Source organism: Paramisgurnus dabryanus, chromosome 21 (assembly GCF_030506205.2).
Source record: "Paramisgurnus dabryanus chromosome 21, PD_genome_1.1, whole genome shotgun sequence".
Taxonomy (NCBI): domain Eukaryota; kingdom Metazoa; phylum Chordata; class Actinopteri; order Cypriniformes; family Cobitidae; genus Paramisgurnus; species Paramisgurnus dabryanus.
Genome location: NC_133357.1, coordinates 5,903,221 through 5,921,232, shown reverse-complemented (window position 1 = coordinate 5,921,232; position 18,012 = coordinate 5,903,221). Strand labels below are relative to the sequence as shown.

At 37.1% G+C, this 18,012-nt stretch overlaps 1 protein-coding gene across 1 annotated transcript in view; it reads right to left on the bottom strand.

Moving 5' to 3' along the window:
• Nucleotides 1-3,244: 3,244 nt before the first annotated feature.
• The window catches only part of cdh24a (cadherin 24, type 2a), an 88,270-nt gene continuing 73,502 nt past the window's right edge, over nucleotides 3,245-18,012 (bottom strand). Inside the window, exons 7-14 of the mRNA XM_065269038.1 lie at nucleotides 17,350-17,606; nucleotides 17,013-17,149; nucleotides 16,340-16,461; nucleotides 12,084-12,201; nucleotides 11,325-11,651; nucleotides 8,489-8,693; nucleotides 6,594-6,960; nucleotides 3,245-4,665 (exon numbers count right to left, since the gene is read on the bottom strand). Coding sequence (XP_065125110.1) covers nucleotides 3,733-4,665; nucleotides 6,594-6,960; nucleotides 8,489-8,693; nucleotides 11,325-11,651; nucleotides 12,084-12,201; nucleotides 16,340-16,461; nucleotides 17,013-17,149; nucleotides 17,350-17,606 — 2,466 coding nt within the window. The 3' untranslated portion in view covers nucleotides 3,245-3,732. The remainder of the gene's footprint in view (nucleotides 4,666-6,593; nucleotides 6,961-8,488; nucleotides 8,694-11,324; nucleotides 11,652-12,083; nucleotides 12,202-16,339; nucleotides 16,462-17,012; nucleotides 17,150-17,349; nucleotides 17,607-18,012) is intronic.

Genomic DNA, 18,012 nt, shown 5'->3' with positions numbered 1-18,012 from the left:
TACTATATATATATATATATATATATATATATATATATATATATATATATATATGTGTATATGTATTTGAAAACATATATATATATATATGTGTGTATATGTATTTGAAAACATAATAATGGTGTAGTGAATGTCTGATATCATGACAGCCTTATAGACCTCCTAAAACTGCATACATGAGTGAACATTAACTTCTTTTTCAGAAGAGTTTAAAGACCCAAATGCTAAAGTTTGTGAAAGTTCACTGTACCATTTATTGAACATCAGATGCCAGTTTATGAGATCATACATGTTGGAAATTCAGAATCTGCCTCCCGAAAGAGCATTTACAGACAAATCGACTTTTTGTGTCTAAAAAGCTTAGAACATCTGTAATATTTACATATGTACATGAAAACATACACAATACAGAGAGATAAACTATCAGAAACAATATCACATTCACTTCAAAGGTTCATTGTCTCACAATTTCGGTTGCATAGGCTCAGGTCTTCCATATAAAGAGAAAGTGTTAAATAAGTTCTTGCAGGTGTGAAAAGTTGTAAAGTAATCTGGACTAAAACAAATAAATCGAAGTAAGCCATGCACACGATTGTTTTTGGCATTTCCGTCTGTGGTTACTGTGACCTAGTAAAAAAAACAACCAGTCCATATTTTGAGGCATTTTTAACTTCTTTGTGAAAGAGTTTCCTTATTAATACACAAGCATCAATATGAATGTGTCAGTGGCTGTACATATTTCATGAGACCTATTTTTCAAACAATGCAGCTCGCAGGGCTGAAATCAATATTTTAGAAATGACATGTTTCATAACTTTGGCTTGAAGTGCCAGCGTGAATTATTCACTTAAGTGTAACGGGAGACTGTTGAGAGAGACGCATCTGTAACACGGGACATTAATGTGTGTGGTGCCAACCGGAACAAACCAAATCAAACATATCAGAATCAGATCCGGTCAACCCCCACATACATTTCATAAAGAAGCCAAAAACAATTTTTTTTAAAAATAAAAGTGTGCCTTTAGTCGGTGACATGCACTGTCAGACAAAATGGTCAAAATATGTACCCCAGCTATCACTGGGGCAGCACCCTTCCTACCTCAAAGGTACATATTGGTACCAAATGTATACATATCTGTACCTACATAGGAGCTTTGTAAAGGGTGCTGGTCCAGTGACAGCTGGTATACATATTTTGACAATTTTTGCAATAGTGTGGTACACGCACACTACACATGTTAGGGTCTCTAAGCACTAGAGAGCTGTGACAGGTGTTTGATGGATAATGCACAAGGCTCTTAAAAGCAAAACTGGACTCGTTCTCTGAAACTCTCAATCTTTGGCTGCAAAATGAAATGTCACTATTGTAAACCCTTGTGCTTTTCCTTTATTATCTTGTGACGCCCACCGACACTGAAGTCAACAGTTTTGCAGCGTTCTCTGATGGATTGTAAACTCGTATATGTGCCCTTATACTCAAGTGTCACATGTGCAACAAAACAAAATCCATTTCATTCAGGCCCTAATGGAACTCACCGCATGTACAGTACTGTGCAAAAGTATAGACCACCATCATCATATATCAGCGTTTCTCAGTCTCATACAACCAGACATATACAGGAAATTTGTACTATGCAGTTTTGCATGGTACAATTGTTTTTCTTTACATTTTGTGTACATATGTCCTGTATTTTTGCTTGTATCTTAGTAAAGAGGCCCAGAAATACACAGGTATATGGATGGCAATATAAAGGGCACCTATTATGCCCATTTTTACAAGATGCAATATGAATCTCAGGTGTGTCCAAAATGTGTCTGTGAAGTTTTAGCTACAAAAGATAATTTATTAAGTCCAAAATGCCTCAATTTGAGTGGGAGCAAGTCTGTACCTTTAAATGCAAATGAGCTACTGCTACTCACTCCTTTACCAAAGGAAGCGCTTTGAGTTAAATAGATCTGATTTCTGTGAACTCAGTCTGGGAAAATAGCATCTCACAATTGAGATATGGCTAATAGCGTACAACTCGCTGAGGGTGGAAACTATGGGAATGCAGGACTGTCAGTCAGTGGCCGTGGGCGGAGCTTTATCAGTGTGACATCACAATAACAAGAGAATCTAATGAGAGTGCTTTGGTTTAATGGGGATTTAAAAAATGAGTGAGTGGATTTTTTCATTGTAGGGTGGTTGTGTTCACACACTGCCAACACACATTTATGTCCAAACATTCTGCTTAATAGGTGTCCTTTAAACTAATTTTAATACAACAAAACTAACGGTGGCCTACAACTTTTGCACAGTACTGTACAAACTTGATTTTGTTCGTGAACAATCAGACACCAACATTTTAAGTTAACCCTTTCAACATCTTTGAGTACTGAGGTTTGTTACCACAACAGTAACACAAGATAATGTTAAAGGATTAGTCAATTTTCTTAAAAAAAAAATCCAGATAATTTACTCACCACCATGACATCCAAAATTTTGATGTCTTTCTTTGTTCAGTCAAGAAGAAATTATGTTTTTTTAAGGAAAAAAAATCCAGAATTCTTCTCATTTTAAGTCACAGGACCGGAGGAAGATGAGAAGTTGTGGTTTAAAAGTGCATTTTTTTTCTCACCAAAAATGACAATTGTTTCGCTAGATAAGACCCTTATGCCTCGTTTAAGATCATTTAGAGTCATTTGAAACTGCAATTTTAAACTGCATTAAACTTGTAAGTGTTGGGGTCCATTAAAGTCCATTTAAATGAGAAAAATCCTAGAATGTTTTTCTCAAAAAACATAATTTCTTCTCGACTGAACAAAGAAAGACATCAACATTTTGGATGACATGGTGGTGAGTAAATTATCTGGAAGAAAATGGACTAATCCTTTAAGTTTACACAATGGAATGTCTTTGCTGAGAATCTTGCATTTGCAAACTTTCATGAACTATATGTTTCTGGCCTTATTACACAGCTGTCTGAATTACTCAATTATACATCATTCTGTGGCCGTTTGTGACCCTGGACCACAATACCAGTCAGAAGAATACATTTTTTTTAGATTTATACTTCGTCTAAAAGTTGAATTAATGAGCTTTCAATTAATGTATGGTTTGTTAGGATAGGACAATATCGGCTGAGATGCAACTATTAGAAAATCTAGAATATTTTGACACATACAATGTATTGGCTATTGCTACAAATATACCAGTGCTACTGTTTTGTTTTGTGGTCCAGGGTCACATATACGTCTTTTAGTCTGTAAATTCGACCATTGTCGCTGACAACCAAACCGATTCACATGAGAAGTATCAATGTCTCTTGCATGTCTCTACAGTCTCTCATAAAATCAGTTCTTTTAAAATCAGATCAAAATGTAATGTCCATTAATTTATTTATTTATTTGGTAAGTAGCCATATAATAAGAATATTAATGTATAGTCATGAGTCAAACCTGTCATGATCGCCCTTGACTTTAAATTTGTTCAGAAAACAGCCTGTCCCCAACACAAGCAGACAGATCCATCACCGGTTCTTGTGCCAATAATTTACAAAGGAAAACTGTGTGGTTGAACATCAAATAAATGCGTGTAAAACAGAGAAAGTGACTTATATAAGTCTGTTTGGTTCCCTAAAACACTGATGTACAGTTTTTGGCAGGTCCATATAAAAACCTCTAGTCCATATTGTGCTCATCGGGTCCTGTCAGCACTTATTGCTTTTGAATGCCTACGACATTTCTGGTCCTTTACTGTCTTATTCCCATTTCCTTTGTTACATCTGCGCTTTTTTCCTCTGCCTGCTCCTTCTCATTTGATTCGCTCGATTCGTCCTCTTTTCTCCTTTCTGTCTCAGACTCATCTGCCTCCCCTCCGTCTCTTATCTTTTCAATTCCTTCTGCCTCTTTGGATTTTTCTAACTGGCATTCATCTTTTAAGTCCCTGTCCTTTTTTTCAACTTCATCCGCCTCTTTCTCTTTTTCTCGTTCCTTAAAAATATCGAGCAACTTTTTAAACTTGGGTCCCCATTTCTCCAAGCCGTCGTTCTCTCCATCCGCGTCTTTTTCACCCTCGCTTTCGAGGGAGCTGAGAGACGTCGCCTGCGAGCCGGACCCTTCCAGTCCGTACGTCTGTAGCGAGTCGTACGGCGGCTGCATGGGGTCGAAAGTCACCAGCGCGAGCCGGTGTTGCAGAAAATCGCCCATTCTGTTTGTCAGAGATTCAACCCCTGACTTTTCAGAGTTTGCTTGTCCCAGCTTCCCGTTTCCCAAGCTCCACCCCCTCTCATACAGTCCCGCCCCTCCAGGTAAGGGCATCACCAGGTGTGGCACATAGTTCTGTCTGCCTGCCCCATACATGCCCATTAACCCAGCAGCTTCGGGGGACAGAAAAGAAGTCCCGGCCAAAGCTATCCCTCCGCCGTTTCTCAGCAAAGTGCCCTCCATTGTTCTGAACGGCATCTCTGTGCTGGGTCCGGATGCGGTTTGGTTGGTGCTGATGAGAGGATGAGCGTCCACAGCCGAGGCGGCGGTCGAATCGTCCGTGGTGACGGTAGAAATGGAAGCTCGTGTGGTCAAGCAGCGAGGAGACGAGCCGGGTTTATGTCCTACAGAACTGCTGTGAGACGTCTCCGAGCAGGACCCGCTGTGACTCGAGCTCTTCACAAGCAGAACCTGATCAGACTGAGAGGCAGAACATAACAGAAGACTATAAGTCGCTTGAAATGCTTCAACAAAAAGATTTGGCTCTGCAAGTATTTTGCCATTCATTTTTTTTTCAGGGATTTAGAAACATTTTTTAATAAAGCACTTTAAGTCTTAAAAGAAAGTATATGAACTACTGTAAGACAGTTGTGTACTTCATTAATGTGGGAATTGATTATGTAATTGAATCTACAAAATAAAACTACAAAACACAAAAACTGACCACAGTTTTAAAAGAAATAAAACTATAGGTAAAGGATGGATATACCACAAATGTTTGCAAGTTTGGTGGTACAAAATAAAACGTAGCGCTTTTCTAAGCGGATTTAAAAGAGGAACTATATTGTATGGCGGAACAGCACTTTTGGGAGTACTTCAACTCGCCTGTAAAATCCGCTCCCCTTCTCCCTCTCATAATGGGAGAGGGAGAGTGTTACTGCGCCGAGTCGAAGTACTCCCAAAGTGCTGTTCCGCCATACAATATAGTTCCTCTTTTAAATCCGCTTAGAAAAGCGCTACGTTTTATTTTGTACCACCAAACTTGCTCGTATAACTACTCGTCTTAAATAGGAAAAACGTTGATGTGTTTGGTCACTTCTAACTTTATCTCTGAGTGGTACCATTGAATAAATGGGGCTAAGCTAAATGCTATCGAAGTGTCGCAGCGCGCCCCAGCGCTTACGTGCACGCACTAAGATGATAGAGGGATGTATCAACTCTTCTTAGTTAAGGTAATAACATAGTTTAATATTGAAAATGAGTAGACTATTCCTTTAACTGTTATTCCCTGTGTCATTTCACTTTATTTATTATGACTCAACTTGTATACTTAAATGTGCTGATTTCTTTGTATGAATTCAAAATTTGGCTTGATGGCTACATCTTGTGGAAATTTTGTGTCAATAGCCCACTTAGAAATCCCCTTTTTGATAAAAGTGCTGATGTGTCAAATACTTATTTTCCCCGCTTTATATACTGTTAGCATATATACAAGTACACTTAAGGCCTGTCTTTATGCTTTATTTGAGCATCATAACAACAAATATAAAAGTTTTACCTGTCACATTAATTTCTTCATGCTTTAAAACAGCTTGAATGTAACTCTACACCCTTGCCTCACTTAGTATATGCAATCTCTGAATATGCAAATTAGTTCCTGCTTCTACTCAATAGCACAGTTGGACCACATATATGAATATGCAAATTTGTCCCTGCCTCCACTCTTTCACACCCCCAAATATATGTAAACAGATGCTACATTTGGCAGTTTCAGACACATAACTGCTAAGTTCGGTTTCACACAATGAACACATGAACACCGTGTTTCCAGCACTAATCTCTAAAGGGACACTCCACTTTTTTTGAAAATAGGCTCATTTTCCAGCTCCCCTTCATTTTTACCGTTTTGGAATCCATTCAGCTGATCTCCAGGTCTGGAGGTACAACTTTTAGCATAGCTTAGCATAATTCATTGAATCTGGTTAGACTATTAGCATCGCGCTAAAAAATAACCAAAGGTTTCAGTATTGTTCAGATTTAAAACTTGACTCTTCTGTAGTTACATCATGTACTTAGACTGAAGGAAAATTAAAAGTTGCGATTTTCTAGGCCAATATGGCTTGGAACTAAACTCTCATTCTGGCATAATAATAAAGGACTTTGCTGCCGTAACATGACTGACAATGATTTGCTGCCGTAACATGACAATGATTTTACTCAGTGCCCGAAAATAGTCCCCTTGGTTACTTTTGATAACTGGGGTCTATTTACGGGCACTGCGTAATATCATTGGGGAAAATACTCAGCAATGGTGTTGAGATATATAAACAAGAATAAAAACAATCCCAACAGTGGGATTTTATCGGATAAGCTGAATGGGATTTACACTTCTGTTATTATTAGTTTACCTGATCCTGACTTGTTGTGTGGCTTTCTGAGATGATCTCACTTCCAGTTTCGCTCTCTTTCGGAATACTTTCCATGGATCCATCAGTTCCTTTATGTTCAGATCCTTCACTGTTCTTGCTGATAAATACACAACCGGACTCTAAAGCACCACCAGGCCGGTCCTGGCCGTTGGGCAGAACGTATGCCAGTTTGGCGAGGTCCAATCTAGAGTTGAACTGACCGAGTCTGTTTCTTGAAGCCGGAAGGGTCTGAATGCTGTAGCAGTACCGTCCGTATAAAGGAGCAGAGACAGGGCGGCGTGGATCCAGACTCAAGTTTTGACCCCAGCTGAAAGTTCTCAAGCTATCCAGGTTTTCCTGAGAATGACTATTTTAGGAAAAAATACAGAACAGTAAGAGGACATTTATGCATTAAATAATCATAATTGTTTATACATATTTTTGTTATAATTGTAAAAACATTTTTCAGCCGATCATCTCAGCTGTCTTTTATTTTTGACTGATTTGTTGCTTGAAATAAAATGTACAGTAATTCCTAAGAATACACGGCTACTTTAAAGGAACATATATGCTTTTTGTTAGCAGTGTTACAGCAGGTACCATGAGAGCTTAACTAGTGGGCCTAACCAGCCAAACCCTGACCCCCGTTTTACCACGGTAAATATGATCCAGATGCCTGATTTACATAATAAAGACTTAATAATCTGCATCCCACAAGTACAAAGCAAATATACACTGGACCTCATTTGAATGTAAATCTATGACAGATAAATCATTGTGTTAGCAACATAAAGGTCATGTGTTCGATTTCCAGAAAATACAAATACTGATAACATGCATATTTTCAATGCACTCTGTTGAGTTACTTTGGTGGGTCTGCCTAATGAATGTTTTTTTATTTTGAATGTCAGCTAATATTTCAGCTGAGTGATTCGTAATTTGGCATTTTCTATATAAAATGCTGAAGGTGTCGGCACTCAGACAGTAATGGCGCTTTTCCATCGCATAGTTCCCCACAGTTTGGTTTGGGTTAGGTCGGGTCAGCTCACCTTACTTTGGCTTGGTTAGCTTTTCCATCGAGTTTAGTAACACTTCGGAGTGGGAGGGATTATAGGCGTGCCATTATATTTGCGCTGCCTACTGCTGTGACATCATACAAGTGAGAGCGTTGTTGTATATTCCCATACATTCATTTACTTCTCAGTCTGACACAAAATTTAAATTGACCACCACAAATTGATGTTTGCACATCGCGTTTATCACTACCTCTGTCTCACATGACAGTTTCTGTACAAACGCCCATGGCGTTGGCTGACGTGCTCCGCTGAGACTTATTTAGGTTGCATTTAAGCATATATGCGGACGTGCGCTATGCGAATGTGCCGCCACAAACTGCAAGTGTGGAAAAAAACTGGTATGGTGTTCCTGATTCTCAACCTGTGGATGTTTTTCATAGCTAAAAAGGAGTTTGGGAACTTTTAGCAGAGCAAGCTAGCATGAAGGTAAAGCTAATCTTTTACATTATAGCGATGACGCTGGTGATGATGATTCTCTCAGACCAATCAATGATCTACAGTGTTTTCACATCACGTTTTGGTATCGCTTGGGACTCCATGACCTAGGTGGTCCTACAAAAGTATCGGGTACTACATACTGCACAATGTGGAAAATCTCATAAAAGTTAGTTGACCCAAACCGTGGGGAACTATGCAATGGAAAAGCACCATAAACGACTCCAGGATGGATCTGCCCGAAGTCAGCAGCTCCGGTACAGATCCGGCCCGGAGTCGTCTGCTGTCAAGCCAATTGATGGAGATAAATCACAATATAAGGCATAAATATAAGTATTAAAGTCATCATAAAACACACAAACACATGCATACGAGTCTACTAACATATTCTTGATGTCTCGGAGGCGCTGTGCTCGTCTCATGCTTTGGGGGGCGCTCTTCAAGGCCGCAATGTCAAAAGCGGCCGTGTCCGCTTCCCCGCCTCCCTCGTCGTCATACGTGATGATGTTTTCTCTGATCTCATCATCCTCTACCGGAGACTGAGTATCTCGCTTTGGCCTGCGCAGAGATAGAGAGAGCGCCACCACCACTGTAGGGTGAGAGAGACGATGAGAAAAGGAGTTATTTTAACACTCATCCGTGCACCATTAAACTTTATACATTTAATTATATTTTATAGAATGACATGAAAGTGTTTTATATATATTATATATATATATTAACTTTGTTAAAATTTCCTTTAAATAACTATTTTTACAGCAGTCTGCAATTAAATGGCAAAGAGATTGACACAAAAAAGTTCAAAACGACATCACTGTCAGTGTCAATATAATTCATGAAGCTGTTGCCATGTTGTTCAGTGTTCGCAATGACTCCAGACACTTTCTTTTTCTCATCCATTTAAAATAAAATGATTTTTAAAAGTATCAATGTGTGAATTGATTCCTGTAATGGCATATATAAACTAAATGTAACCTGTGCTGGCAAAATGAGTTGAAATGCGCACCTCTAATTTTGAGCTACAGGCGAAAGAAAATATAAATATTGATTTTGGGTGAAATTGAGTTTTTATAAAAAACAAGTACATTAAGTACTTTAGAAAATAAAGTGATTGATGTTAAAAAGTTATTAAGCGACAAGACTTGAAAATGATCTTCCTCGCACAGACTTACAGATCCGATGTGTGCTTGATTTATACACATATCCACACAGAATTATAGTTTTAAAAAGATCTGTTTTGACAAGAATTGCTTTCAAGCTGTCTGTCTCAATGTCAATCAATCAATAAAAGAAACAAAAAGGTTGAACATATATTTTTTCCTATAGATATTGTTTTTGACTTTGTGTGTGCTAAATCTATTAGTTTTACCAGTTATTTTAAGGTACAGATTCACTTTTTTTACCTTAAAAAATCTTTAAAGTGCACCTATTTCATTCCTTAAAACAAATTTTTTTGTGTATTTGGTATAATAAAATGTGTTTTTGTGATTTATGGTAAAAAAAAACATTATTTGCCAGAAACCGTAATTTTTTGTAGCTCCAGATTTCACTCTCTTCATGAAACGCATGGATTTTGTACAGAACTCATCGATTTGAAAAGCGCTGTGTCCCTGACTGGCCAGCTAATTTGTACGTTGTGATTGGCCTGAATACCTCTGAGTCGTCCGGAAATGTGACGCTCTTTATCATGTTTGAAAGAATGCTAACAGGAGTTAACCCTCTGGGGTTCGACCATTTTGGGACACTGTCAGAGGTTCTGACATGCTCTTACATTTGGTCTTTTTTCAGTTGCTTTAAAAAATAATAATGGCAAGTGTCTCATAACACTGCGTTTAGCACAAACTGGGCTACAATATTATATGAGCTACATGTATGTACATGTTTGTATTTTTGAGAGAACAATGTTTATGCATGGTTTTTTTAAAAAGCAAAATGTTTAAGTTACTGATATAAGTCCACAAAACCCATACTAGACATGTTTTCACAAGACGTCTAAACAGAATCTAGTAGTCTAGAGTTTTTTCTTTATAATGATGTGTAAATCATTCTGTCTACTCATTCATATAAAACAATATATTGACTTAGAAATTGTAAGACACTTTTTGTTTAGAGGGGCCGTATGCGAGAAGGATTGATTGACAGCTGAGGAAACAAAAGATTTGCATAGTGACCTGCATAATGAGCCTTTAGGCAGGATTGTGAGAGGGAACTACAGTAAATTAAATGTATACATGTTTGTTTGTGGTTTATTAAGAAGTTAACAATATAACCAAAATAGAAATGTGAGTCCATGAGCGGGATGAATTATGATAATGTTGGTCTTTACTACATCAACAATCCCAGGAAGTAAACTGTTGCCTACATTCCGCATGTTTGTTGTAGTCCAAGAAAAGAGATTTACGTTGGAGATGATAACTCGTGTCATCGTTTACTTTGGGGTTTGTACCTTTTGCATATCGTTAACATGTACTAATACACACTTACACAACAAAGGAAATGTTAAAGCACATATCGGACCATAGGTGCTCTTTAACTCGATTTTTCTCAAAATCAACTTCAGTCAGGTGTAGCTTTTTTGTCAGATTCCAAAAAAATTACACATCGTTTTGAAGTTTTTTAATAGAGAATGTCAAACTATAATTAACTTCTTTTTTGAAAAATTTCTCATTCCAAAATTTGCCAGCACAGGTCACAAATTAAATTACTCTGGATGTCGAAAATTAGGATGAAGTGATATAAAGCTCCAAAACGAATTGATAAAAGGTTTAAAATTCAGGTCGTCTTTTATGGCCGAGAGATACAGCATATTTTTTTGAAATGGTTGGTGATTAAAACCAATCAAAGATGTCTTTTAACTTGGGATAAGTTGGAGGTGGGGTCGGTCCATAATCTAAAAATGTCATATGATGCCATCAGCGCTTATTATTATGAGGCTTATTTCAGAAATGAATCCCAAACATGTTCATTAGAAAACCTAAATGACAAACAGAGCGGAAACCACAAGACGGGTTTGCTCATCAACGCACACACATACAGCCCATATAAAAAAGCAGAAGTTTCAAGACAAGCCAGCAGGCGATGGCAGAAAAAGAGAGGAGGTGATAGACAGATGTAGCTATAACAGATCATTAAATCAGTCCGGTGTATAGACGATGAGGACAAAACCAAGACTGAATGGCAATCAAAACACTGACGAAATGCTCGGGAAATCTAGACTCACCCAGAAGAGTCGAAGCGCAGGCCAGAATCGCCAACATGGCAGCCGAGCTAAATCCCAACAGGGAAGAGTTTGACGGTGAGGGCAAACACACCGCCTGCCTCTCCCAGTCTGGCAGAGATGCTTTATCTTTCTCGCCCGTTTGTCGTTTTTGCTCTTCTGCCCACATTCCTCCGTTCTGGCAGGGACACACCGTAACAGTAATCGTTCCCGTGCTCCTGAGGTCTGATGCACCGTCATGAAGCATTATGGGTATTTTTAGTGTAAGTAAAGAGGAAGAGCGAGGAAGAGGCTTCAGGGACGATAAGAGAACCAGACTTGCTGTGTAGTCTAAAACATAAACATTCATTAGACAGGTGAAACAAAAACATTTCAAGGGTACAGTTCAGATTTAAAAAATGCTAAACATTATATTAATATTAATGAACCTACTTCAAAATTATAAACTACAAATAATAACTAATTAAACTCACAATCTCGGTCTGTATATAATATATAGCATACACAGGTTTGAAATGGCACGAGGGTGAGGTAACTACATCAGGGTTCTCATTCGTGGGTGAAGCGCTCCTGTAAGTAAATTTGAGTGCAGTAGATTGGATTGAGGATACAGATGAAGGAGGGAAATAAAGCGAGGACTGCCGGAGCATACTGAGGGGAGTTTACCGCGTTCAGCCGAGTAGAATGTGACATAAAGATGAATGGATGAGTGTGATGAAGGTGGATATATGTCTGAATATAGAGCAGGAGGATGAAGCGCACCTCCTCGCTCTCGGAGGGAGAGATTAAGGGCACTGCTGAAGTCTGGAGGAATGCTGAAGTGAATAGGAGAGTTGTGGCTGCTTTGGTCTTTGTCTATTGCCCGGATCACCTGAACCACCTGTAAGACATTGAGAAAAATTATTGGTGATTCATCTCCATCTGTCAACCCTTGATCAGGAAGATTGTACAGAGGCTAATATATGCACTGTTGTAAATACAGCCTGATCGCGTATGTATTTTATGAATTGGATAATTCATACAGAGTGAATCGTATAAAAACGTACGAAACAATCATAAAAACAATAATGAATTCCCACCCTTAATCCCAACATCAGGGGGCGAAGGCATGTACGAGTTAGCCACTTCATAAAAAATACATACAAATTGCCATGATATTGTGTTGGTAATAATAGCAAGAAAACAAGATTGCAAAAATCTCCTAAAATTCAGAAATGCCTTCACTGCAAAAAATTATTTTCAAGAAAAAAAATCTTAGTATTTTTGTCTTGTTTTTAGTAAAAATATGCTTAAAAAATGCTTTTTCATGATGAGGAAAATGACCCAACCAAACAAGAAAAAAATCTGCCAATGGGGTAAGCAAAAAAATCTTGAACATTTTTCTTAAACACTAAATTCAAGAAAATTAAAGAAAAATTTGCTTACCCTATTGGCAGATTCTTTTGCTTGTTTTATGCACAAAATCACTTAAATTTGATATTTTTGGGTCTTGTTTTTTGGGTCGTTTTGCTCATCAAAAAAATTGGAAATATTAATTTAAGAATTTTTAAATATTTTACTGAAAACAAGATAAAAATACTAAGAATGTTTTTTCTTGAAAATCATTTTTGCAGTGCTTGCAATGCAAAAAATTGACTTTCTTACTTAGTATTTTTGTCTTGTTTTTAGTCGAAATATCAAAAAATTCTTAAATCAAGATGTATTTTCTTGATGAGCAAAATGACCTAGGAAAATAAGTCTAGTTTCTAGACAAAATATATACAATTTAAGTGAATTTGTGTTTAAAACAAGTAAAAATATCTGCCAATGGGGTAAGCAAAAAAATCTTGAACATTTTTCTTAAACACAAAATTCAAGAAAATTAAAGAAAAATTTGCTTACCCCATTGGCAGATTGTTTTGCTTGTTTTATGCACAAAATCACTTAAATTTGATATTTTTGGTCTAAAAACTAGACTTATTTTTTGGGGTCGTTTTGCTCATCAAAAAAATATGAAATATTAATTTAATTTTTTAAATATTTTTAATAAAAACACGGAAAAAAAAACTAAGAATTTTTTTTCTTGAAAATAATTTTTTGCAGTGCTTGCACTGCAAAAAAATGACTTTCTTACTTAGTATTTTTTTTGTCTTGTTTTTAGTAGAAATATCTAAAAATTCTTAAATCAAGATGTATTTTCTTGATGAGCAAAATGAACTAAGAAAATAAGTCTAGTTTCTAAAAAAAATATATACAATTTAAGTAAATTTGTGTTTAAAACAAGCAAAAATATCTGCCAAAGGGGTGAGAAAAAAAATCTTAAAATAAGATTAATTTTTTCTTAAACACTTAATTCCAGCAAAATGTTCTCACCCCATTGGCAGATTTTTTTGCACAAATTCACTTAAATTGTATATTTTTTGTCTAAAACTAGACTTATTTTCTTAGGTCAGTTTGCTCATCAAGAAAATACATCTTAATTTAAGAATTTTTAGATATTTCTTCTGAAAACAAGACAAAAATACGAAGTAAGAAAGTCATTTTTTCATGTTTTCATGTGTTTTTTTGTTTTGTTTAACTTTTTATTTTTATTATGAATTTAGCCATTTTGCTATTAGCATTCGTCATTTTATTAGCTTTTTCATGGTTGTATTTCTAACCGATATTGCTATTTAAGTTTATTATTTTTTGTGCCTCAACTTATGTTTATCTAATTTTATTGCTACGGCAACATTTTTTCAACTTTTTATTTTATTGAACTATATACAACATATATTACCACAATAACAATGCAAAAGTCTCAACCATGATGTTAGGATATTTAACCTTTTAAGACCCAAGCTCTTTTTTTTCAGATTTCTTCCAGCTATTTGGCCTTAGGAAGAACCAATAAATATAATAAGCAAATATTTTTAAGTGAACATGAAGCAGTGTTTTTTGTCCACGTTTGTGTACAACAGGTTCCAGTTACACAGAATTAACAAGTATTGTGCAAACAACAAAAAAATGTGATGTCCACATATGTGGACACACCAGGTCTTAGGAAGTTAAATCGGTTGGCAGGTTTTTGCTATGCTGTTACTGAGGCTTTTTGTGTTTTTTTCTCATATTGCTATGTGGTTGCTAAGGTATTCGGGTAGTTGCTACCTGTATGTGATTGCTTATTGGCCCACAAAAGTCTCTGGGTGCGTTCCATTCGATCGTATGGACTGCGAAATAAGCACTACTACTGTTCAGCATCCATAGAAAGTAGTTGTTAACCTGAGTCAGAGACTTAGCAGTAGAATGAAACTCATTGAATTTGCCTAATTAAAAGACATTTAAAAGAATTATGCAGCCCTAATGATTTTTATTGCAGGGATTTCATAAAAGCACTCAAGGCCATAAACAACACACTGCCTACACAAAAAATTTGTTGGTATTTTTGACTTGTTTTCAGTAAAAATATCTAAAAATTCTTAAATTTTTGATGAGCAAAACGACCCAAGAAAATAAGTCTAGTTATTAGACCAAAAATATCAAATTGAAGTGATTTTGTGCATAAAACAAGCAAAAAAATCTGCCAATGGGGTAAGCAAAAAATCTTCCAATGGGGTAAGCAAAAATCTTCAACATTTTTCTTAACCACAGAATAATTTGCTTACCCCATTGGCAGATTTTTTTGCTTGTTTTATGCACAAAATCACTTATATTTTATATATTTTTTAAAAACTAGACTTATTTTCTTGGGTCGTTTGCTCATCAAGAAAAAGCATCTTAATTTAAGAATTTTTAGATATTTTTACTGAAAACAAGACAAAAATACTAAGATTGTTTTTCTTGAAAATCATTTTTTGCAGCGTAATAACACTTATGACTCAATTTACAATATGATTTCAACTGTAGGCATCCTTTACTGTAAAAAACAACTACGTAGGCCAAGGTACGTAGAGAGTGAGCTTAATAAACTTCAAGTAAATGATTATTAGAAATGTTGAGGCACTAAAATTACCACTGAAACGAAATAAAAACTAAAACTGAAAAGAGGTATTTTAACTCATTCCCCGCCAGCCTTTTAAAAAAATGCCGCCAGCATTTTTGTGATTTTCACAAAAGTTTTCCAAAATGCCTTCCAGGAAAAATTTCTTCAATAAATATATAAACATACAAATATATCAAATGAAAGAACAGACCATCTGCTTTCAACTAAACAAACAAACCGGGAAAAAATTTCATCCTATCTTCATTTGTTCTCTTTTTTAACCTCTTAAATATGGGTACGTTTCTTTAAAAAAACTAAATTTTGAGCAAAAAGCTGAGATAATTGCAGTTTTGTAAGGCAAATTTGTTAGAGATCAGATTCAGAACAATTATTAAAACATACACGGAGTTTGAAATTAATTAAATTAGTTTTTGCTTTAGTGTTTTATACATACCATCTAGTAGATAATAACAGAATTATAGATTACCGTAAAAACTCATCAGGAAAGCGTCATTGGCAGGGAAATGTTTTCTCTTAATTGACGAGATAACTCGTCAATGGCTGGGAAAGAGTTAAAGTCCCCGTGAACTAGAAATCAAATTTAATTCCTTGTTGTGACGTATTTCCAAGTGAAACTTAACATATCACACAAGGAAAATAATGGGCATGACATGTTTTTCACTGTGATTTGGTTGGATATTGAAAAGCAGGCGTAGACTGACAGCTGGAAGGGACGGGATAACGGATGCTCCCGCCCAAGTTGTCTAATTGACATCATCAGGGAATAATTGCCACAAGAGCTTATGAGGGCACATGAATTAAAACAAAAGACTACTGAAATATAAAAAAAAAAAAAATTAGATAAAATAAATTTCATGCAGACTTTAACTTAAATCTCAGTGTTGTTAAAAAATAGTAAAATAACAAAAAACCTCAAATTAACATGAAAACTAAAATATAAAAAATAGCTTATTCGAAATTGCTAATTGGAGCTAAGCGTAGACCAGCAAACAAGATTAGGGTGGTTTTAGCATTTTTTCAGCAGGATTATGGTATAGCGAAAGTCATACAGGCTGACCTGTCCAGCATTACTGGAGTCACACACCGCCGTACTGTACTGCCGATCAAGTTCAGGTGCATTGTCATTCAGGTCTAGTGTCTCTATTGAAACCGCCACCCGGGTAACTTGGCTTGGGCTGTCTGTGGAAGAGAACAGGATAGTCTTACGAGTAAAGAAAGAAAGTTAAAAAGCTTTTAAACCACAAGTAGGTCAGCTGAATCTAATGGACCATGAAACAGAAGCTACATAATGCGCATCTTCACGGTGGTCTTTGCTCTTTGGGGACACTTCCATCATGACCAGAAGTGGCCCAAACGCCATCTGAATATGATGTTATGTAATTGTGCACGGTTGTTTGATCACAACTTAAGAGTAATTACCGAACATGAGGTATAAATCCACTTCAGGGTCACTTCAGAAGGGCCACTGTGCTAAGATTTAAAACTGGAGACCTTGAGCTAAGGTAAACCATAACTCAAAAGAAGCACAGTATATACGGGATTGAGGTTCAGAAGATATGAGTTTTCATGCAATTATCTCTTTCATTTCTGTTTGCCCGTGTCAGGCATGAGCCATCATGTCCGCAGCCGAAGCTGAAGTAATAGCTTTTCTGCGGGCCGATTACAAGCCGCTGCTCGTGTGAAATTGTCAAACGGTCGGAATCGACGGAATTACGAGGAGGTGTGGTTACCTCTCTGTGTGGCGATGACAGTGATGTTATGCCACTGGTCCTGCTCTCGATCCAATTCCACCGTCGTGGTGATGAGGCCGTTGTCAGAGGTGATACGGAACAGCGCCTCGGGGTCTGACTCGGGATCGATGGAGTATCTGAGAGGAGGACGGAAGACGGATTAGACGATATACAGGAGTGAGTGAATCATTTCAAGTCAATAACCCAGTTAAGCAGACAAACGTGCCAGACAAAAGTGAAAACAGCCCACACACACACATATCCTGTTGGAACATGAATATCATGAGACTCAGAGATTAGGTTTTTTTACAAACAATTGTAAGAAAAAGATATTTACTTTATATTGTTACTGAGGCCTGTATCTGGGTCCACGGCAGCCACTCTTCCCACTACGCAAGCCGGCGGGCAGTTTTCAGACACGTCGAGTCTGTACCGGGAACGGGAGAACCGTGGCGGCTCATCCGCGTTCAGAACCGTGACACGCACCATAGCCCGGTCTTTAAACGGACCCCGTCTGAGGAATCGCGAGTCGATGTTTGGATTCTGCACCTCTATGGTGAGCGTATACGTGCTGCGCCTCTCGTAGTCGACGGCCTGTTATTTTGAAAAATAAAAAACATATTTATACACTTATACACAGTTTCTTCACATTGTATTTGGGAGCAGAAAGGTGCTCCAAAATATCTCTTCATTTCAGTGAAAAGTGCAAACTCCCACATGCTCGCTTTTTCATCTCTAAACCTCCTCAGAAAAACATATTACAGTAGCATGTGTCGGGGTTTGCAACGCATAACTTGAACAACTTCAGGGTTTGCTCGGGTGAGATTAGGTTAGAAGTCAGTCGTGCATGTCGTTTCATCATTGGTCCTAAACCTGCTGGTGCAGATGAGATTATATTGTAAATCCATGACCCTGCTGTCCGTCAGTACAGACCGGTGAAAGTGATGTATCATAATGGTATGAATATAAAACACAGGAGGAATGGGACTGGCATACAAGA